The sequence below is a fragment of the Malus sylvestris genome, chromosome 3, assembly GCF_916048215.2.
Source record: "Malus sylvestris chromosome 3, drMalSylv7.2, whole genome shotgun sequence".
Classification (NCBI taxonomy): domain Eukaryota; kingdom Viridiplantae; phylum Streptophyta; class Magnoliopsida; order Rosales; family Rosaceae; genus Malus; species Malus sylvestris.
Window position 1 is genome coordinate 30,584,850 of NC_062262.1, and position 23,702 is coordinate 30,608,551.

The 23,702-nt window shown below is 35.4% G+C and overlaps 1 protein-coding gene, 1 long non-coding RNA gene and 1 pseudogene across 2 annotated transcripts; 1 reads left to right on the plus strand and 2 right to left on the minus strand.

The window, feature by feature from the left end:
- The first annotated feature begins 4,798 nt into the window (after positions 1 to 4,798).
- LOC126615837 (uncharacterized) lies at positions 4,799 to 6,792 on the plus strand. The gene is made up of 3 exons (XR_007620915.1): positions 4,799 to 4,835; positions 5,611 to 5,688; positions 6,478 to 6,792. It is a non-coding gene; the product is annotated as an uncharacterized LOC126615837 (long non-coding RNA).
- Positions 6,793 to 8,342: 1,550 nt separating this feature from the next.
- LOC126615836 (L-type lectin-domain containing receptor kinase IX.1-like) lies at positions 8,343 to 11,006 on the minus strand. The gene is made up of 2 exons (XM_050283747.1): positions 8,740 to 11,006; positions 8,343 to 8,561 (listed from the first exon to the last, which is right to left on the minus strand). The coding sequence occupies exons 1-2, from the start codon at positions 10,914 to 10,916 to the stop codon at positions 8,525 to 8,527; spliced, it is 2,214 nt and encodes a 737-aa protein (XP_050139704.1). The 5' UTR covers positions 10,917 to 11,006; the 3' UTR covers positions 8,343 to 8,524.
- Positions 11,007 to 16,103: 5,097 nt separating this feature from the next.
- LOC126617156 (uncharacterized) lies at positions 16,104 to 22,782 on the minus strand (annotated as a pseudogene).
- Positions 22,783 to 23,702: the final 920 nt, after the last annotated feature.

Genomic DNA, 23,702 nt, shown 5'->3' on the forward strand with positions numbered 1-23,702 from the left:
AATGAATTCTTGTTTCTATCTCTTGTACAGTGAAGGGTAGATGTTTTTTCTGTAGCTATTTCAGGCCTTAATTAGTTTTCTATAAGCTAAAGCAACATTACATACTACAAGTTACAAGAGATGAAGAATGTAAAGATCTCATGAAGTACATGACGTATTCAACCGATGCTTGAAAGTTGAGACTGCAGTTATAGAAAATTGATGTTAAATTAATTAAGGAAGCAGATGGAGTCTTTCTACTTCTTACTTCATTTCCTAGTCCGTGTGCAATCTAATAAGGAGTTAGTTTCGTAGAATTCGTATCACATCAAGTTCAATAGTATATATATATATATATTTATTTATTAAGTGGATTTAAATTTATTTATTTTGTACATATAACACTTAAGAAGTCGAATTGTATGTATATTTAAGCCGATCCAATGGTCACCAAATTTTAATATTTAATTTAATATATATATATATATATATATAATTATTATAGTTTTTAGGGGTATATAATTGTTAAATTAATATATATATATATATATATATATATATAATTATTGTAGTATTTTTTTAGGGTTATAAAATTATAAAATTAATATTTTGTTTATCGTGTTACCCACGTGTATACCCGAATAAACCCGTTATCTTAACAAGTGCTTATCAGGTTACCCGATAAAGACCCGATTCGTTATCTTGTTGAACCGAACATCTGTTAATTTCGTGTCGTGTCTTGTCAGGTTATCAGGCCGTGTCAGAAATTGCCGACCTACTCTACACTATGGATATATGTATAATTGTTTTCTACCACTTTGGTAAATCATCATCAGCATGATACCTAACTGAAGTTGCAATATTTCACCAAAGCGAATTAAGATATTGGAGTATACTAAAAAGTTACCCGTGTAAACTCACCACAACATCCTATCAAAGCATCATACGCTTATATCAATCCCTTCAAAGAAAATGCAACAAACCTCAACGAGGCACACCTCCCAAAATTTTTTCTCAGACACAATCTGATGAGTAGATTTTATATTATATATTTAACCCTATTCTTAGTATATTTTTCTTATTATTTTGGAAGAATTTTGATACTTTGAATTGTATTTTCTATATAGGACTTTCAACTAACTCTGGAGCAAAACATAATTAAATGGACGAATTTTGGAGTAATTCCAGTTGGAGGACGTTCGTGAGTCAGTTAGCTTAATCGTACCAAAATATCATAGTGTTCTACCAAGCGATGATTTTCTGGCAATAAAATAAAGAAGCAATGCGCGGTGCTGGAATAATGACGTTTTGGGCTTGACTTGTGTTTTTGGAGCCCAAGATGACCTTGGATGGGTTCGTGGCCTTCTGGAGATGTGTTCAGAACGTCCCGATCTTCAAAACAAGTTATTATGGGCCGGATTTGGAGGATATTTGAGACTAAAACGTGTGTGGACAAGTACTTGTCAGATTCTCCTAGTTTAATTAGGATTTTATTTTCTAAGATATTTTATTATTATTCTTAGTTTCGTAGTTGGAAAAGGACCTAGTTTCTAGGGTTTGTGCGATAGTTAGAGGGGATTTTAAGGCTTTTGCCGTTTTTAGTTTTCTTTCTACGCTTTCTTTTATGCAACTTTGGAGACAGAGTAATTAATTGCTAGGGTTCTTGGAGATTTTCTACTTTAAGGTGTTTTCATTACTTTTATTCTTAATAATATTTTCTATGATTTTAATTATGAATATGCGTAACTAATCCGTTTTTCTAGGGCGAAGCCTTATGCCTTAACATGAATATGTAATTTTTATTTAATTGCTTATGATTGATTGCATGCACACTTTGAATTATTAATCACTGTAATTAAAACTATCTAATTGGCTTAATGCCTGATCACCATTAGGATCTTTAGAAAAGTAATTTGATGCAATTTTGGTCGGAATGTTCCCTGAAATTGACGCTAGCTTCTTGTGATTAATAATTGTAATTTCAATTAAGATGAACATCACGTCTTAAGGGTTGCATGGTTTTTCAAAGTGTTTTCATAAAGCATAATGAGTCTCCCATGTTCATATTTGATCTGAATGTCCGGGCGGGTTGCATGTTAGGTATACATTCTATGTTGGAAGTTCCAAATAGAATATAAATTAGGAAAACCTAACCTTCAAAGTGGCATGTATAGATCATAAGTAATTGGTAAAAATACATAGGATTGCTAGGTGATAGTGAAACCCTAGTATTTTATAAATTGGTATTTAAAATTCTTTTCTTTTGTCATATTCGTTTTTAATTAAAATTCGTTTTTTTTATTACCTAAAATCAAAATATCTTTTCTAAATTTTTAATTCTAAATAGTTGATTAGGAATTGTTTTTGCATAAATTATCCAAATAGTCCTTGAGGAGAACGACCTTGCATGAACATCTATACTACAACATATTTGTATTTTTGCAAGTATTTCATGTGATTTTGACCCTATTTGCATAGATGTTAAAAATCCTATCACAGTCCACAGCTCCCAACACCCTGCCAAGAAATAATATTTGAATATAGCTAGCATGCCTACCCTCCAGAGTCTTCCAATTGCTATTTGAGATGTTGCAGAAGCGAGAATACAAAAAATGGAATGCGTAATCCGCCAGCGTTCTGTCCGACCTGAAGTCTTCAGATCATCAGACATTGTTAAGGGTATGCATTGTGTGGCAAGAATATCTAAAGTAGTTGCTTTAGCAGTTTTTGTTCGGAGGACAAACACCTGCATAAATATCAGAAATTAGTATATATGATACAGACGGAAAAGCCACATACACACATGTACAAAGGCGGAGGGAAGTGGGTGAGACGGAGAGATAACATGGTATTATTCTGAATCAAATTTCAAAATTTCATTGTTGCATTAAATATTGTAGTTTTTCTCATTTAATCAAATTAATAAAAAGTCAGGCAAAGCACAAAACAGCCCTATTGGTAGACAACATTTATATTATTTTTCTAATTATTGCGGGCCTACTTGTGTAGGTGAGCCATACCTCTAATAAAGAGGTGATACACATGTGTTTACCCTAGCATTATCCTAATCAAGGATTTTTTTTTTGTCACAAGTGACGAAGAAAAGCATGGTCGCCCACACTTGGATCAAGGGTGAAGATTAAATGGTACGATTATGTCTTAATCTTAACCCTTGATATCAAATCTAAAGGTGAGTAAGCAACCATCCTTAATCATTAGGTTACCAAGAAAACGAAATTGTAACAATAAAATCATTGATGGGCTTCTTTGAGTCAACAACTTCATCCATGTCCTTTGATTGTCTTCCTCATGTGTCACAATGCTTTTAAAATGACTGAAAATGCTTTTGGTGAAATAGATTTTGGGTTCTAAAAGACGTTTTAAGTGATTTTGGAAGAAGCATCATATATGTGCTTCTTGCAGGGAGCACTTAAAGTGCTTTTCCACTTTTTTTTTTTTTTTTGAGTACCACAATATATTTCACATTAAGGGGAGGGGCAGTTCAATTAAACCATACAAGGGAAACCTAATTTGGTATCGAATTCGTCATTCTGCACCCTCATCTACTCCTCCGTAGTCATCCAAACCTCTTCCTCTTCCCTTTCTTCACAATTTGACATCTCTAAATTTCTAGAGCACTAATTAGCTTAATAATCGGTATGAACTTCTAGTTAGAGTGTTTAATGAGTTTGGTATGTTTTAATTAAATGAGAATCTTCTAGCCTATATATTCCTATATATGGTAGAAAAATGGGTATGTCCATGATAACTTTTAGTAGATCAATGAATATTTTTAACCGTGGATATTTATTAGATACAAAAGTTGCGGACAACAATTCACATTACATTGAACTATGGCTAAAAAGTATATTTCCTTTGCACGTTTTATTGGCGAACTCATAGCTAAGCAGTTTTTATTGTGGAGCAAAACTTCGGGAATTGATCTAACCTGGATGTGTAATTGAGTTTATGCATTTTAATGATTAAACTGATAAATAGTTTGACCATATATGAATTTAATATTGTAGTATCTTTTAGTCTTTATATGCCACAAAAGTTGCGGACAAAAATTCACAATACATAGAACTATAGTTAAAAAGTATATCGCCTTTGCACATTTTATTGGTGAACCCATAGGTAATCTAACTTGAATGTATAATTGAGCTTATGCATTTTAATGATTAAATACATAAATATCTCAACCACATATGAATTTAATATTGTATTGTCTTTTAGCCTTTATATTGGTATCAGTGGCAAAAAAATGGGTACCTCCATGAGAAAATTTTGTAAATCGATGAATATTTTCAATCTGGATATTTATTAGATACCAGAAATTATAAGTCTATTCGTGAAAGTCTAAGTCAATGCCACGTACAATATTTGTTAAGACATATTTAGGGAACTGTTATTAGCATTCCAAAAATCTCATTCTACACTCCACACAAATGTATTTTTCTTTCTAATTATAGAAAGTTTGGAGTGCCAAATGAGATTTTTGGAGTGCTAATAATAATTTTCTATATTTATATACATTTTATTTTAGTTTGGAAGTCGACTTCCTTTTTTTTTTTCTTTCTTTATCAAGTTGGGAGTAACACTGACTGTGTCCCTGTGCAACTAATTGTTGATTCGTTTTGAATAATCAAAATTATTTCTTACAATGTCTTGGGCATATGAATAATAGAAAGAAAACGGTCATGATACAAGCTAATAGTAGTAATACTAATTAGTGATGTTTGCTTATAACCAAGTGGCATGAAGGGACAAATGTATAGGTTTTATGCATGACTTGGAATAGTATTAGTAAATGCATGATGTTTGCTTATAACCAAGTGGCATGAAGGGACAAATGTGTATGTTTCATGCATGACTTGGAATAGCATGCATGACTTGGAATAGTATTAGTAAATGCATGATGTTTGCTTATAACCAAGTGGCAAGAAAGGATAAATGTGTATGTTTCATGCATGACTTGGAATAGTATTAGTCATTGGGAGATTTTGCATCAATTTGTTTTTGTTTTTAATATGTATATATTAAGTTCTATTTTAATGGGATTGCTCACCACCACTAAGTTGTGATAATGCCTTTATATTGGTATCAGTGGCAAAAAAATGGGTACCTCCATGAGAAAATTTTGTAAATCGATGAGTATTTTCAATCTGGATATTTATTAGATACCAGAAATTATAAGTCTATTCGTGAAAGTCTAAGTCAATGCCATGTACAATATTTGTTAAGACATATTTAGGGAACTGTTATTAGCACTCCAAAAATCTCATTTTACACTCCGCACAAATGTATTTTTCTTTCTAATTATAGAAAGTTTGGAGTGCCAAATGAGATTTTTGGAGTGCTAATAATAATTTTCTATATTTATATACATTTTATTTTAGTTTGGAAGTCGACTTCCTTTTTTTTCTTCTTTCTTTATCAAGTTGGGAGTAACACTGACCGTGTCCCTGTGCAACTAATTGTTGATTCGTTTTGAATAATCAAAATTATTTCTTACAATGTCTTGGGCATATGAATAATAGAAAGAAAACGGTCATGATACAAGCTAATAGTAGTAATACTAATTAGTGATGTTTGCTTATAACCAAGTGGCATGAAGGGACAAATGTATAGGTTTTATGCATGACTTGGAATAGTATTAGTAAATGCATGATGTTTGCTTATAACCAAGTGGCATGAAGGGACAAATGTGTATGTTTCATGCATGACTTGGAATAGCATGCATGACTTGGAATAGTATTAGTAAATGCATGATGTTTGCTTATAACCAAGTGGCAAGAAAGGATAAATGTGTATGTTTCATGCATGACTTGGAATAGTATTAGTCATTGGGAGATTTTGCATCAATTTGTTTTTGTTTTTAATATGTATATATTAAGTTCTATTTTAATGGGATTGCTCACCACCACTAAGTTGTGATAATGCCTTTATATTGGTATCAGTGGCAAAAAAATGGGTACCTCCATGAGAAAATTTTGTAAATCGATGAGTATTTTCAATCTGGATATTTATTAGATACCAGAAATTATAAGTCTATTCGTGAAAGTCTAAGTCAATGCCATGTACAATATTTGTTAAGACATATTTAGGGAACTGTTATTAGCACTCCAAAAATCTCATTTTACACTCCGCACAAATGTATTTTTCTTTCTAATTATAGAAAGTTTGGAGTGCCAAATGAGATTTTTGGAGTGCTAATAATAATTTTCTATATTTATATACATTTTATTTTAGTTTGGAAGTCGACTTCCTTTTTTTTTTCTTTCTTTATCAAGTTGGGAGTAACACTGACCGTGTCCCTGTGCAACTAATTGTTGATTCGTTTTGAATAATCAAAATTATTTCTTACAATGTCTTGGGCATATGAATAATAGAAAGAAAACGGTCATGATACAAGCTAATAGTAGTAATACTAATTAGTAAACAACTTGTGCATGATGTTTGCTTATAACCAAGTGGCATGAAGGGACAAATGTATAGGTTTTATGCATGACTTGGAATAGTATTAGTAAATGCATGATGTTTGCTTATAACCAAGTGGCATGAAGGGACAAATGTGTATGTTTCATGCATGACTTGGAATAGTATTAGTCATTGGGAGATTTTGCATCAATTTGTTTTTGTTTTTAATATGTATATATTAAGTTCTATTTTAATGGGATTGCTCACCACCCCTAAGTTGTGATAATGCCTTTATTTATCGTTGTTATGTGAGTTTAATTAAATTTTGAGATTGTGTTTATCCACTACATACATTTCAATTTTTATTTATTTTTTGAGTCGAGCGATAGTATTAGTAAGTTAGATGTTAGATTAGTCACCGACACAATTCGAATCCACGCCGTCATGCAAGAGCACAACACTTTTTCACCACTATGGTAAAGGGCCACTCACCAACAAGTTGATTGGCCTACGTGACTTTACTAATACTATTCCAAGTCATGCATGAAACATACATATTTGTCCCTTCATGCCACTTGGTTATAAGCAAACATCATGCACAAGTTGTTTACTAATTAGTACTACTATTATTCAGCTTGTATCATGACCATTTTCTTTCTGTTATTCATACGTCCAAGACATTGTAAGAAATAATGTTGATTATTCAAAACGAATCAACAACTAGTTGCATAGGGTCACAGTCAGTGATACTCCCAACTTGATAAAGAAAGAAAGAAAGAAAAAGGAAGTCGACTTCCAAACTAAAATAAAATGTATATAAATATAGAAAATTGTTATTAGCACTCCAAAAATCTCATTTGGCACTCCAAACTTTCTATAATTAGAAAGAAAAATACACATGTGCAAAGTATAGAATGAGATTTTTAGAGTGCTAATAACAGTTCCCTAAATATATCATAACAAATATTGTTCGTGGCATTGAATTAGACTTTCGCGAATAGACTTATAATTTTTGGTATCTAATAAATATTCAGATAATGACACCAGAAGGGGAAAAAAATGCTAATGATATATTCAGTGGCAGGGCCGGCCTTGAGAATTTAAGGGCTCTAAGCGAGCTTTTAAAGTAAGGCTATAGAGTTATCTGACCTCTAATCTTTTATACATTGATATATGTATAAAAAAAATTTGCTAAATGCATGAAAAAATTTTTATTTCTACATCAAATATCAGTAAAAATTAATATCAAAAGAAGAAAGATATACAAACATTATTTAAAAATTACACATCTTGCGTTTTTAAACGCAAATATACTAATTAAGTTTACATAATCAAAATTTTCAACCATTTCTTTTTCAATTGCCTATGATTTTATTTTTTGATACTTTTATTGAATTTGAATTGTAAAATACATATATAAAAAAAATTGGGGACCCCGTGCCCACGGGCTAGCAATAATGTGGTTCAAATTCATAGAATCGAACCTAACACTTCTCACTTAGAAGTGAAAAGAAATATCATTAGACCATATTACTAAGTAACACTGAAAAATATAATTGAATTAGGTTTAAGTTTCTGTTTTAATATAAGCCCTTCGATTATAATCCAGGTGTGCAGCTGTTTTAATATAAGCCCTTCGATTATAATCCAGGTGTGCAGCTAAGATGTAATCCTCGTTAGAATAAGTAATAGATTGTGTCATGTGTCTCTATCTCATAGGTACATGATACGGATGGTTGGATTTGTGTGATGTAATGACTAATGCGAGAATCTCTCACTGTCTCTCTCATCTAACGCTATTATTTCCGTGCACAGTGTGTGCGTGTAAATTGAAATGAATGTAGCATTTCTCTCTATCATTCTCTCTGCAACTTTCCTTTGATTTTCCAGAAATCCAAACCTCCAGTTCTCATTGATTGATTGAAAGAGATAACAGTCTCATGTATGTTAACAAGAACAATGTATTATCACCCATTCTTAATCACAAATACAATCACAATATATGAATACAAAGTCTTTCAGTTGAAACAGAATTAAATCCAAACTATAAACAGTTTAGTTTAAATGCTCAAACACAGAGAAGGGGAAGGGCGCTATTTTCATCTTTGCCATCCATCCGATCATGTCAATGGTAATTTCTCATCGAATTATCACATTTGGACCTGATCAAAGAAAATCAAATAAGACAATTACCACATAATACATTAGATTATATTAAATCTGTTTACGCATCATTTGACGATTTCAAAAACAAGACAAAATTACAAAATTTCCCCCCCCCCACAAAAAAAAAAAATTAGATTCCAGGTTTTAAGTCAGTAAATTAGAGTTATTTCTTACCCAAGTGAGATTGATGGATTAGAATTTGTTGCAGAAGAAGATCCTGTCAACTCTGAGGAATTGGTGTTGTAGGCATAGCCTGAAATTTCAGTTTGCACTCCTTGAGAACTAGAAGCATCAACAGACAACTTTGAGAGCGATCTCGAAGGAGCAAAATACGTGGCCACCGGCATCTTTGATGGGAGATTCGGCAATGGAACCTCAAAGTTGAGCACTTGAATGGCTTGTTGTATTGAAGGCCTCATATTGTTGTCCGGATGAGCACACCACAAGCCAACAATCATCAGGCACTCCATTTGTTTCTCAACAAAATCTCCACACAATTTCGGGTCAGCTGCTTCAATGACTTTCTCTTCTCCATAAAGCTCCCATACCCACTCAACCATATTGACTTTACTACTTCCGAACTTTGGGTCGATAGGTTTTCTCCCGCAACAAATCTCCAAAGCAACAATTCCAAAGCTGTAGACATCAGATTCCTTGCTAGCCTTTCCCGTGATAACATATTCGGGAGCCATGTAGCCCATGGTTCCAGCCAATGCTGTCGTTTGTGGCTCTTGTCCGTGGTCCACAAGCCTTGCTAACCCAAAATCCCCAAGTTTTGCGTTGAAATTCGCATCCAACATCACATTGCTGGACTTGATATCCCTATGCAGCACACATTGCTCCCATTCTTGGTGTAGGTAGAACAACCCAGAGGCCAAGCCTTGAGCAATTTTGTATCTTGCCTCCCAAGTTAACAAGCTTTGCTCTTTGAACAAATGAGAGTCTAAGCTGCCTTTGGGCATGAACTCGTACACAAGTAGAAATTTTCTTTCGTGGCACCAACCAATTAGTTGAACAAGATTGCGATGCCTAAGTCGACTAATGATCTTCACTTCCGAGGCATACTCCTTCAGTCCTTGTTTAGAACCCCTCGACATCCTCTTAACAGCAACAGGTGACTCCAAGTCTGGTATTATGCCTTTATAAACCCCACCAAATCCTCCCTCTCCAAGCTTTTCTTCCTGCCCAAAATTATTGGTCGCCCGAGCCAATTCCCTATATGAAAACTTCCTGGGACAAGCCCCTTTTTCAAATTCTTCGTCAACCAATTCATGAACCATGGTATCTTCATCACTACTTTCTCCTGTTTCCCTCCTCTTCCACAAAATGAACCAAACCAAACCCAACCCAGTAACGACGACAGCACATCCTCCAATTCCCAACCCAATTACTAGTCCTATAGGCTTATTTACTGTCTTGGGAGGATAGGTAGAACTAGCCATGGGGCTTGATACAGGAACTGCAACCGGCAGCGGTGGTGGTGCAGTATCGGCCTCGTGGTAATCAACAAGTGAAGTGGAAGTGAAATTCCACCAGATGATCTTATGTATGGCAATAGATGCACCGGTTGAAGCGGAAAACCCAACAACAACCCAATCGGGCAAGTAGTGCTTCAGGTCAACAATGTAATAAAAACATCTCATCTTTTGGCGGGAATCACTCTTTACGGAAGTAGTGAAGGCAACACTAAGATTTTTCGAGGAGGAATTATAAGTAATGGTAGCACTATTTGGAATTCCTTTCATAATACCTCCATCCCAAGGGTCCAATTTGGAAGATTTGAGAGAGTTGACATCAATTCCCACGTGGTTGTACTGGGGGTCGTCGATGGTTGTCTGCATATAATTCCAGTAGATGTCAAACTCCACAGCCACAAAAGCGTACTGATTCCTCGGGGCGAAGTCATTTGAAGGTGTGGAGTTGAAGGGCAGGCCGAGACTGCTACCTTGGCCTAGTTTGGGGTTGAGGACGGAGCCATTTGGAGCTATGAAGAAGGCGAGACCATCACCATAGTTGGAGTTATTTAAGGAGTCAATGATGAACTCGAAACTCGTGGTGAAATCGGCGAGTTTGCCGGTGGCGTGTTCCTTAAGGAGGAATGGTTTGCTGTAGGTGGCTCTGCCTACGCTGTCGTTATGTCCCTCGTCTGCGGCGCTTTTTGTGAGGCGGAGGAAAGCGTGGTCAATTAAAGCATCGCCCTCTGCAGATATATTAGCGTCGTCAGCTTTAATGAAGCTGGGGAAGCTGAAGCTTAATGGAGTTACAGAAGGGGTTAAGAGAAAGAAGAGAACAAGTAGGAAGTGAAGCTTTTGCGATCGGAGTGTTGATGCACTGATCATGGTGGCAAGCATTTTGGGAGAGAGATTGAGACTCGGAGGATTTGTAATAAGCTTGAACAAATGTTTGTCATCTGAAATAGATACAGAGTTGGTTGTGGAATTATTGGGCAACCAACTTTGGAGAAAGACCTAGACAAAAGTTCGTTGACTCAGAGTCAATATGGACAACTGTTCAAAGACTTGAGGATTCCAAACAAGTTGTATTAAAAATGGGAGAAAGGTCTGATATGGAGTTATCTATTTTTATTATGCGAAATTCGCACCATTCCTTCTAGAATTGGAAAAAAAATCTCGAAAATTTTGAAATAAATAAAAAAAATTGCGATCTCAACTTAAAAAAGCTCTAAACTGGCGTTTTTGAAATTTTTGAAATATCAACTCGAAACTTAAAAAAGCTCTAAACGGGTGAGGCAATGATGATGATGGGCCAGCGGGGGAGGCAAAGGCATGTGCCCACTCCAATTTACAACAATACTTTAATTATAATGGGCCAGCAGGGGAGGCAAAGGCATCTGGCCACTACAAGAACATGACTTTCCTTGTATTTGTACTTTAAATTGTAATGAGTAGCCGCTTAATTTCAGTTTTGTTGTCAGAATCACGGGTAATTACGTGTTTATAGAAATTGAATTAAGCGTTTTCTGAAGCCCTTAAATATATATTATCAACTGACTGTAGTTAAAAGTTACTTGTTAATCCTGGTGGTAAACTAGTAACTGGTAAGGTTTATTAATCAAAAAGCAAGTGTGGATGAAAATTTACCATAGAACACATTTGCATTGAGGAGGATTTGCCAGTGTTGTATTTCAATATTTAAGTCAGTCGGTGGCATGTACAAAACAAAGTTATATTTTGGGAATGTCAATTTACAGCCTATTCATTAGAGAGTGACTCGGATTTATGTGATATGGTTACATAAATGTGGTTTCCATATAAATATGGTTATATATATATATATATGTATAGATATAGTTAGCCATGAAATGATCGAATTTGATTTATGGTGGTTAATAGAATATTAATTAACTGTGATTTTATTTTGTTTCTGGGGCGGTATAACACCCATTTGGTGTGATTTGGTTGTGGAAGCAAATGTTGGATATTTTCGTTACCAGAATATTATTTGGAAATGGATAAAGGAATGAATGGTGAACTACGAAAGACTTGATCCCGCTCAAAGGTACGTAAGCAGTCTAAGACCATCTTCAACCGAAGGGTCCAGAGGGCAGAAAATAGCCCGAAAACCGTCTCCAACTGACGGCTAGACCAGAGGGCTCTGGAATCTGGGAGGGCCCCACGGAATCGGAGAGGGCTAGAGGGCTGGCCTTTTTTTTTTTAATGTTTTGTTATTTATGTCGATTATAGCCTACATAAATAATATATACTATATTATTAGTGTCGGTTATAACCGACACTAATAGCAATGTTAATATAATAGCAGTTTGAACAGTGTCGGTTAAAACCGACACTAATTTGAATTCTAACGGCTAGCCAGTCACTAGCCGTTGTATTCAAATTTTCATTTTTGTTTTTCTGAATTTAAACTTTTTTTTTTCTATAACTTTTTTCCTATAATTTATATTTTACAAATTTTGGTTCATATTTTTTTTTTCGTATAACTTCTATTTTACAAAATTTGTTTCATATTTTTTTTTAAATTCCATTTTTTTCCTATAACTTCTATTTCACAAAATTTGTTTCATATTTTTTTTTAAATTCTATTTTTTTTCCTATAACTTCCTAAGCCATTATACAACATTAAATTAAATTAAGTAACATGAAACAACATTAAACAATATGAAACAACATTAAATAACATTAGCTGTTGGATTTGAATTTAAGTTGTAGTTTTTAAAGAATAAATTATGTTTGGCCATTTGGCCCTCGGTTAGAGACGATTGTTTTGTGACAGGGCTAAAACGAGCCCTCTGGCCCTCGGTTGGAGACGGAGGCAAATATGGTCCTGTACTGTTCATTAAAATATTAATATCTTGGAGGATCTTAGAGGGTCAGAGGGCTAAAATGAGCCCTCTAGCCAGCGATCAATTAGAGATGACCTAACAGGGTTAGATGCAGCCTTACATACTCGAGAATTAATCCTTAGAATGGAAATTGATCTAATAAAAGAAAATGATGATAAATTGAGAATATAATCGTATGTTTTGGTAAGAAAATTTTTGGTATTAAATCATGGGTGCAATTAAGGCATTTAATTAAGGAATCACAATTAATGGAAGTTAACAAAAGAAGAATTTAGTTTAGGCCTATCATCGCAATTACTTCCGAAAATAAATATTTTGGGGCTGAGGTGTTACAAACACCATGTCCGGACAAGTTGCATAATAGAAATACGTTCAATGTTAGAGGTTCCAAGTAGGACATATATTAGGAAAATCTAAGCTTCAAAATATACATAGGTAATTCATAAATAATTGGGAGAATTTAGTAAGATTATTAAGGTGACGACGAAACTCTATCGTCTCTTTAAATTGATTTTCTTTAAATTGTTTTCTAGTTGATTTATTTAAATTTTTTTATTTTAAATTCGTTTTTAAATATTTTAAGTCACAAAATCAACATTTTTTTTAAACTTTGTTTTAAGTAAATAATTAATATTTGATTTTACATAAATTATTTTAGTAATCCCTATGGTGAACGACCTTAGTTAAGCTGTTTATAATACGATTATCTTGTAAGTATTTTTAAGTTGTTGCAATCATATTTAGAATAGGAATATGATTGTGTAAATCCTAGAAGATATAGGAATGTATCTTATATTCCTATTAGGAGTTGATTACCGATTAAGAGTTGTAATCCTAAAGGGAAAGACTTTTACCTATCCTACTACTATAAATAAAGGCACAATGAGGTGATACAAACACACCTCACAATTACATCACTTTCTCTTCTCCCTCTCTATACCGCCGGCCCCCCTCTCTCTAATCCCTTAAATTAGTTCAATCAAATAGGCCTACAACACGTTGCACGCTCTTGCCAGAAACTAAGGAATTGACGGATCTTAGGAGGATACTATCTTCTACAAAATTCAAAGGCTTATATTTGTTTTCTGTTAATCAGGTACGCTTAAAATAAAATAAGATATTTGAGACGTCCACGAAGCATGAAAAACACTCCCCATGATGCATGAACCTCCTATGTTTATATTTGCCTTACAATATATATATATATATATATATATATATATATATATATATATATATATATATATATATATATATATATATTTGTTTCATGCATTACGCATTTACATTTGCTATGTGGAATTTGTGAGTCAAAGCATATAAATAAATTATAAGCAATTTAGGATTTTTCAAACCTAGGGATAAAAATTAAAAGATTAAAAAAAAAAACATTGGGCATTGTGCGGCACCACCACTGCATCATCCATCGTGGCATCGTCGGACCAGCACTAGCTTGAAGCCCAATCGAGTGTACCACACGACTGTGCCTTTGGGCTTACTGCAGGCTCAAAGTCCTTTAAGCTCAACCAAGAAAGCCTGCAGCCTTCTTGGCCCGTTGTCCCATGGTTTAAAACCTGCTTGAAGTAGTTTGTAGCCCATTGGGCTATGTCACACGCCCCGGCTCGCTTCCCGTAGCTTTGTCTACTAAGTTGAAGCCTGCCCTGACCCAGCCTTGACTGGGCTCCCCATGCGAACCCAAGGCCAGCAATCTACTGGGCCTAACTCATGCCCGTCCCCCTCATTCGGCCCAAAGCCAGCAGCGCTGATGCTGGGCTCCCTTGCCTACGGCCCGTGGCCTGCAGCCACCTCGTGGGCTACCTTTTGCAGCCAACCCGAGCCCAAATCATTTTTGGGATATATTTTTTTCGATCCGATGCTATTATTTAGCATTTTAAATAATTGTAACCCGAATGTTATTATTAGTTTTGCTTCTACAATCGATCTTGTATGGCCCAATTTATTGAATTAATTACAAGTGACTCGCAGTCCATTAATCTGATAATTAATCCAAAATTACTAACCTGAATATCACTTTTGGACATTAACGATTCAATAATTTATTTTTATACTTTGAACCGTTGACATACTTTTGTAGTAATGAAGCTCTCACAATTAAGTTCCCGAAGAAACTCAAATCCATTACACTTAAATCAGCATATTGCATTCTATGTTTCTTGCAGAAACCTCTTCTTATGAACTAATCGTTCATAAAAACTAATTTGAACCAGTAGTTTCAAAATTAGTGTCTTTGAAACCTGAAGTTTTCATTCAAAACATACCACATGAAACCTGTAGTTTTCATGCATAAATTAAACCAATACATGTCTATATAACCTGTATGTTCTACGATATGTGTCTATATCTTACCATATGACTAATCACGTTTTTTTTGTACCTTCTGTTATAGGGACATGTCGAACTTGAACAAGCTTGATCTCACCGCTCTAGAAGTCTTCGAAAGAAACTATCTGAAGTCGGTTCAAGACGTGAAGCTTCATCTCACTACAAAGGGAATGATAGCCACTTATTACTATAGTATAATGATATTCCTCTTCACAGATAAGTGAGAGGCCTTAAGTTCGATTCTTACCAAAAGAGAATTTGAACCACATTATTGTTAGTCCATTGTAGGCTAAGGTTTGATTTGGGATTGTGGTGCTTTAAAAAAAAGCAGCTTATTAAAAACCTAGAACATTAAATGTGTTTGGTAAAACAAAAAAAAAGACTGATTTAAAAAAAAAACTGCTGGTAATGAAAGTAGAAAAGTATAGAAAAGCAGAAGCAAAGAGTTTACTATGCTTCTAAAAAGAGATTTTTTAAACAAAACATAGTAATTAATGCTCATTTGATGAACTTTTCAAATGACAAGTATAACACCACATGATTTACAAAATTACAATATTTGCACTTACATTATTGTCATTGACAATTATTATATCACATTAATACTATATCTTTTTTAGTAATTTAACATATTTAAAGCAATTAATATAAAAATTACCTAACACTCACACACTACATTTTTTTTATTATTAAAAGCACTTTTATAAAAAAAATGTTTACCAAACACTTAACAACTTTATTTTACAGTTGTTTATTCTCACAACGTAACAGAAACAATTTTTTTTTTTAAAAACACAATAATACCAAACTAACCCTAAACCTAAATACAATCACAATATATGAATACAAAGGATCGTTTGCCAATATATATATATGAATACAAAGTCTTTCAGTCGAAACAGAAATAAATTCAAACTATAAACAGTTTAGTTTTAAATGCTCAAACACAGAGAAGGGGAAGGGCGCCATCTTCATCTTTGCCATCCATCCGATCATGTCAATGGTAATTTCTCATCTAATTATCACATTTAGACCTGATCAAAGAAAATCAAATAAGACGATTACCACATAATACATTAGATTATATTCAATCTGTTTATGCATGATTTGACGATTCCAAAAACAAGACAAAGGTGAAATTACAAAATTTCCCCAAAAAAAAAACTAGAATCCAGGTTATCAGTAAATTAGAGTTATTTCTTACCCAAGTGAGACTGATGGATGATAATTTGTTGCAGAAGAAGATCCTGTCAACTCTGAGGAATTGGTGTTGTAGGCATAGCCTGAACATTCCGTATGCCCTCCTTGAGAACTAAAAGCACCACCAGACAACTTTGAGAGCGATCTCCAAGGAGCAAAATACGTGGCCACTGGCATCTTTGATGGGAGATTCGGCAATGGAACCTCAAAGTTGAGCACTTGAATGGCTTGTTGTATTGAAGGCCTCATATTGTTGTCCGGATGAGCACACCACAAGCCAACAATCATCAGGCACTCCATTTGTTTCTCATCAAAATATCCACACAATTTTGGGTCAGCTGCTTCAATGACTTTCTCTTCTCCATAAAGCTCCCAAACCCACTCTACCATATTGACTTCACTACTTCCGAACTTTAGATCGTTAGGTTTTCTCCCGCAACAAATCTCCAAAGCAACAATTCCAAAGCTGTAGACATCAGATTCCTTGCTAGCCTTTCCCGTGATAACATATTCGGGAGCCATGTAGCCCATGGTTCCAGCCAATGCTGTCGTTTGTGGCTCTTGTCCGTGGTCCACAAGCCTTGCTAACCCAAAATCCCCAAGTTTTGCGTTGAAATTCGCATCCAACATCACATTGCTGGACTTGATATCCCTATGCAGCACACATTGTTCCCATTCTTGGTGTAGGTAGAACAACCCAGAGGCCAAGCCTTGAGCAATTTTGTATCTTGCCTCCCAAGTTAACAAGCTTTGCTCTTTGAACAAATGAGAGTCTAAGCTGCCTTTGGGCATGAACTCGTACACAAGTAGAAATTTTCTTTCGTGGCACCAACCAATTAGTTGAACAAGATTGCGATGCCTAAGTCGACTAATGATCTTCACTTCCGAGGCATACTCCTTCAGTCCTTGTTTAGAACCCCTCGACATCCTCTTAACAGCAACAGGTGACTCCAAGTCTGGTATTATGCCTTTATAAACCCCACCAAATCCTCCCTCTCCAAGCGTTTCTTCCTGCCCAAAATTATTGGTCGCCCGAGCCAATTCCCTATATGAAAACTTCCTGGGACAAGCCCCTTTTTCAAATTCTTCGTCAACCAATTCATGAACCATGGTATCTTCATCACTACTTTCTCCTGTTTCCCTCATCTTCCACAAAAAGAACCAAACCAAACCCAACCCAGTAACGACGACAGCACATCCTCCAATTCCCATCCCAATTACTAGTCCTATAGGCTTATTTACTGTCTTGGGAGGATGGGTAGAACTAGCCATGGGGCTTGATACATATTCGGGAATCATGTAGCCCAGGGTTCCAGCCAATGTTGTCGTTTATGGCTCTTGTCCGTGGTCCACAAGCCTTGCTAACCCAAAATCCTCAAGTTTTGCGTTGAAATTCGCATCCAACATAACATTGCTGGACTTGATATCCCTATGCAGCACACATTGCTCCCATTCTTGGTGTAGGTAGAACAACCCAGAGGCCAAGCCTTGAGCAATTTTGTATCTTGCCTCCCAAGTTAATTAGCTTTGCTCTTTGAACAAATGAGAGTCTAAGCTGCCTTTGGGCATGAAATCGTACACAAGTAGAAATTTCCTTTCGTGGCACCAACCAATCAGTTGAACAAGATTGCGATGCCTAAGTCGACTAATTGTCTTCACTTCCAAGGCATACTCCTTCGGCCCTTGTTTAGAACCCCTCGATATCCTCTTAACAGCAACAGGTGACTTCAAGTCTGGTATTATTATGCCTTTATAAACCCCACCAAATCCTCCCTCTCCAAGCTTTTCTTCCTGCCCAAAAGGGTTTAATTCAACTTTAATTCAACTGGAGAAATGATCCATTTACTTTAGCCTAATTGTAGCAATAATCATTCCAACATAACTCGTTTTGACAAAAAATTGACGTAGTTGACGAAAAAGACCAAAATTACACACTTTGATGAGTTGAGGGACCCTAATTGTATGAATGGTCATTCCAGCATAACTTATTTTGACAAAATTTTGATGAAATTGATGAAAATGACTATAGCTACACATTTTGATATGTTGAGGGACCAATGGTAATAAATTTTTAATTGAGAGACCATTGCTCTAATTTGATTAAAGTTGAGGGACTATTGCTACAATTTATTCTATTGTAATTTGGGTGAGCACACCACAACCCAACAATCATCAAACACTCCATTTGCTTCGCATCAAAATCTCGGCATAGTTTCGGATCAGCCGCTTCAAGGACTTTCCTTTCTCCGTAAAGCTCCCACACCCACTCCACCATACTGGTTTCAATACTTTCAAACTTACAGAAATCGATGGGTTGTCTCCCGCAAGCTATCTCCAAAGCAACAACTCCAAAGCTGTAAACATCAAATTCATTGCTAGCCTTGCCTTGTAGCCCATAGTTCCAGCTAGAGTAGTTGTTTTCGATTGCTTTCCGTGGTCCACAAGTCGAGCTAGTCCAAAGTTTCCAAGTTTCGCTGTTAAATTAGCATCCAACATAACCTTGCTGGATTTGATATCCCTATGAAGTACACATTGTTCCCATCCTTGGTGTAGATAGAACAAACCAGACGCTAAGCCTTGCACAATTTTGTATCTTACCTCCCAAACCAACAAGCTTTTAGCCCTGAAAAGATGGAAATCTAAACTGCCGTTTGGCATGAACTCGTAAATAAGTAGGAGTTCTCCTTTTTCGTGGCACCAACCAATGAGTTGCACTAGGTTCCGATGCCTAAGTTGACTTATGACAGTTACTTCTGATGCGTATTCCTTCAGCCCTTGTCTGGACCCTTACGATATCCTCTTAACCGCCACATATGAGTTCAAGTCTTTTATAAAGCCCTTATAAACCTCACCAAATCCTCCCTCTCCAAGCTTTTCTCTCTCCACAAAGTTACTCGTCGCACGAGCCAACTTGTTAGGAAAACTTCCACAAGATGAACCAAACAAAACCAGCCGCACCAACCAACACAAAACCCCACCAGCACCCAGGGCAACGAACAGTAGTAAATTATAATTAGAAGTAGGGTTTGTCTTAGTTTCATAACACAAAACCCCACCAGCACCCAGTGCAACGAACAGTAGTAAATTATAATTAGAAGTAGGGTTTGTCTTAGTTTCATAATCATCTAGATAAGTGGAGGTAAAATCCCATGAGACGATCTTATGCAAAGTAAAAGCAACACCTGAGGTTGCCGTGGAGGCGGAGAATCCGGCAATGACCAAATCGGGCAAGTACTGAGTCAGACTGACTTAGTGATAAATAGAAATCAATACTTGACTGCTATTTACCAAACTAGTGAAGATATCTAACGCTAAGACTTTTTGAGGTAGAATTGTAACTAATTTTAGCACTATTTTGTTGTCCTTCCAAAATGCCACCGTTCCAAGGCCTGGTTTTTTTTGGACTTGAGCGAGTTAATGTTTATAACCACATGCTCCCATTCGGGATCATCGATACTTTCCTCCTTGTTTGTGAAGATATCAAAGTCCACTGCGACAAATGGGTACTGCGAACTCCTTGGCATGTATCCCGGCAGGTTCTCCACGGGGAGGCCAAGACTGCCGTCCATTGTGCGGTTGAATATGGACCCGTTTGGCGCTAGGAAGAACGTGAGGCCGTCCGCATAGGGGATTTTGTTTTGGGAATCAATGACGAATCTGAAATGTGTTGTGAAATCAGCGAGTTTTCCAGTGGTGGATTCCCGAAGGAGGAAGGGCTGGTGGTAGGTGGCTCGACCGACCTCTCTCATGGCGAATGTTGTCATCTTGTTGGTATTCTGTGAGGAGGATGAACTGGTTGTAGACGACAGCATCTACTTCGGTGATTAGTCTAGTGTTGGTATCACTTTGCTGGAAGCCAGGGAAACTGAAAGTTAACTGAGTTCCACAAGGGATTAACAGAAAGAAGATACATGATCCTGTTAAGAGAAGAAGAAGGAGGTGAAATTTTGGTGACTGGGTTGTGGTCAAGATCCCAAAGTTATTAACAACAATGTTTGGGGAGAGAGAGAGAGAGAGAGAGAGAGAGAGAGAGAGAGAGAGAGAGAGAGAGAGAGAGAGAGAGAGAGAGAGAGAGAGAGAGAGTATATTAGAATAGGAAGATTTTGATGCGGTACTTAGTTATAAATATTCTTTGATTGAAATCTTATTGGTTTTTAATTTTTGATCAAGATCCCTGAAATTAATGTGATAATTTATTTCTATGTACGTTATCATATTTTTTAAATTAAAAATTAGAAATTTTAGTTGTTTATATAAATGAGATTTTAAATAAAAAAACCATAATTTGTGGATTAAAAATATTAAACTATAACTATACTATTGTGTGTGTGTATATATATAAACATGGGTACATTCATCAAAATTAACCAAAAAATTTATTGTATCAAAACATGGGTACATTCTTCAAAATCACAAAAAAAAGAAAGATGTTAGGCTTAATAACATTAATAAATTTCTTCGATTAAACTTGACATAGATACATTTTAAAATCAAAGAAAAAAGAATGTACCCATATAAGTTTAAAAATGGATTAGAAAAAAAGTGAATAGATTTTATATATAAAAAGGGTACTTTTTACATATAACAAATTGGTATATTTAAGAATGAGTACATTTTAAGATTAAACAGTTTTACATGAATGCGTACATATAATTAGCATGGGTACATTTAGCAAAATAAAAAGTACAAATACAAAAAAATATATGGGTACAAATACAAATAAACTTTAAAAAATATGGGCACAAAAAGAAATTAATATATGGTTACAAATTAAAACTGAAAAGGAAATTGGTACAAGTTAAAAAAGAATTACAAATTAAAAATGTGTACAAATTAAACCTAAAAATATATATGATAAAAAATTTAGTCATAAATATAAATATACTAATTGTAACATTTTTAACATTAAATAAATATATTTAGAAATAAAAAAATATTTTATTATTAAAATAATTGATGATGTTATTAATACCCAATGACCTTGATCAAAATTTGAAAAGGAATAGGTTTTAATCAATGAAGTAGTAAAAATAAAGATGAGAACCTAATTTCTTCTTTAGAATATTATTGTAGAAAGAGAAGGACCAAACAGATGATCCGAATTTAAAAGGGTTTAAGATAGAGAGCCATTTTTTAGTTTAATAGATGGATGATGCTTTCGCTGGCAGAATTTATGATGCGACAAATTATTTGTCTTGTTTTATTTTCAATGCAAAAGGAAAGCAACAACGATTTTCTGAGAAGGAAATATCAATGTGGTGGGCTTTTCTTCTTGTTAAACTTATAAACGGTCACAAACTAAAGAGCAAAACCATGAGTGCGCGCGGATGTACCAACACGTTACAGCAAATTGTCTATCATCATCAGTCTGCAGAACTTAATTACAACACATTATTCAATGGCGAATATCTCCAACCATCTTCAACTATAAAGTTGGATCTTATCCACAAATGAAAAATATGATGGACATCACTTCAACCTGATGACCAGGAGAATAATTTTGGATAAACCGATAGATGAATGATGTTAGAGACATCTATACAAACTACATTTGGAAAGTATGAAGAAATTGAGGGGACTAGCTTCTTATAAATTGTAATTTTGCTTTTGATATCATAAAAATGTATCCCATTGTTCTAAAAATCTCCGTCTGGCGCTGCCTAGACCTTGCTTAGGCTCTAGGTGACTGGCCAAAATCCCGATAAATATCTAAGTGTTTGAAAATTAAGGAAGACCCTGCCTAGGCGCCCATTTAGCCTGCCTAGACCCTCTCAGGTCGCAACTCTTACTTAGACAGAAAATATGTAACTTTTAGTTTGCATTTTATTTTTTAATAAATTGTAAGAGACTTGTTGAATGTTAGGATGAACTCTCATTATATGCTTGCTCACCATGCTTTCAATATATTCTAATACAATCTATATAGCATTCTATTTTACCATTTATGTATCTCAATACAATTGTATATTTTTTTTAAGTGTGAGTAGATATTTAGTTTTTATTATTTTTTTAAAGGATGATAATGGATTAGGCAAGTCAAGCTATGCATAAGGCTTGGTCGCCGGACTACAAAAGTAGAAACCTTACTCTCTAAACACGCATAATGCGGGAAGAAATAACCAAGACCCCAAGATTAGCCATCAATTACAAGTAGGTTACTTCTTTTCCATTCAGAGCGATTCGAAAAGGGCTAACTCCTTGATAGAACGAACCCCCACCCCCTGACCCCCCCCTTTCGACACGAATAACCCGACCTTCTCCTGCCAGAAACTCTGGCACCTTTCATGGCGTTTCTTCGGCAAATCATGGGGAACCACCACCACCATATAACTCGGCGTCCTCCCAACTTCCATTCTCACCCAAACTTGATGGCTTTTGGTCACGATTTCATGATGAATGAACTCCATCTTCTCTAGCACTCACTGTGGCGATCTCATTGTTCTGGATTTTTCCAATGCTTGCTACCACCTCCACTCATCTCTCCTCAAACTCAGGAGCAAGACCCACCCACGATTCAAGGCATCGGAGTCCAGGTGATGTTGATTTGACGATCACCCATTCTAGGGTTTTCCGGCGAACCGTGTTGAATTTCAAGTATTTCCCGGCCAAATTGGACTTCGGCCTAGGTACGAAAGTTCTTCCCCTTGTTGTGTTCTACAAATTATGTAAAATTTGGTAATTTTTGGAGCTAATCGAAAAATTGGGTTTTCGTTCACCGAAAACCTCCTCATACGGCGGCGCCGCTAGTGGGCCAACTTTGTCTTTCTTGGCTAAATTTGATATTTTGAATTCAATTTTGATAGTTGTTTGATGTGATTTCATTGTTTGAGCCTAGTTTCGTAGATTAATGCCCCTTAACCTTTATAGTAAACGATGAACCGACCATTAGATCGTCACCAAATTTTAGTATGGATTTGTATGTATTATTTGGGGACCTTAGGAACTTACGGATTGGAAACCCGGTGGGTGGATCTTCTTGATTGATTTACAAAGGTTGGTTTTGCTCAAAGTGTTCTTAATCGTTCTTAAATACTAAAATTAGTATTACTAGAGACTAAGTAGGGCTTAGTGCGCCTATATTGGTTAGTGAGCTATCCAAGGTAATATATACCTTGGTTTATGTGTATGGGACACCTTGTTGCAATATATTTGTGTATTTATCTTCTTGATAATATGAATGATATGTGACAACCCGTTCCAGATTTTATTGAAAGAAAGGGTATTTTTCGTATTTTCACTTTGGTTAGGTTTTATTTGTTAAAATATTGATTTT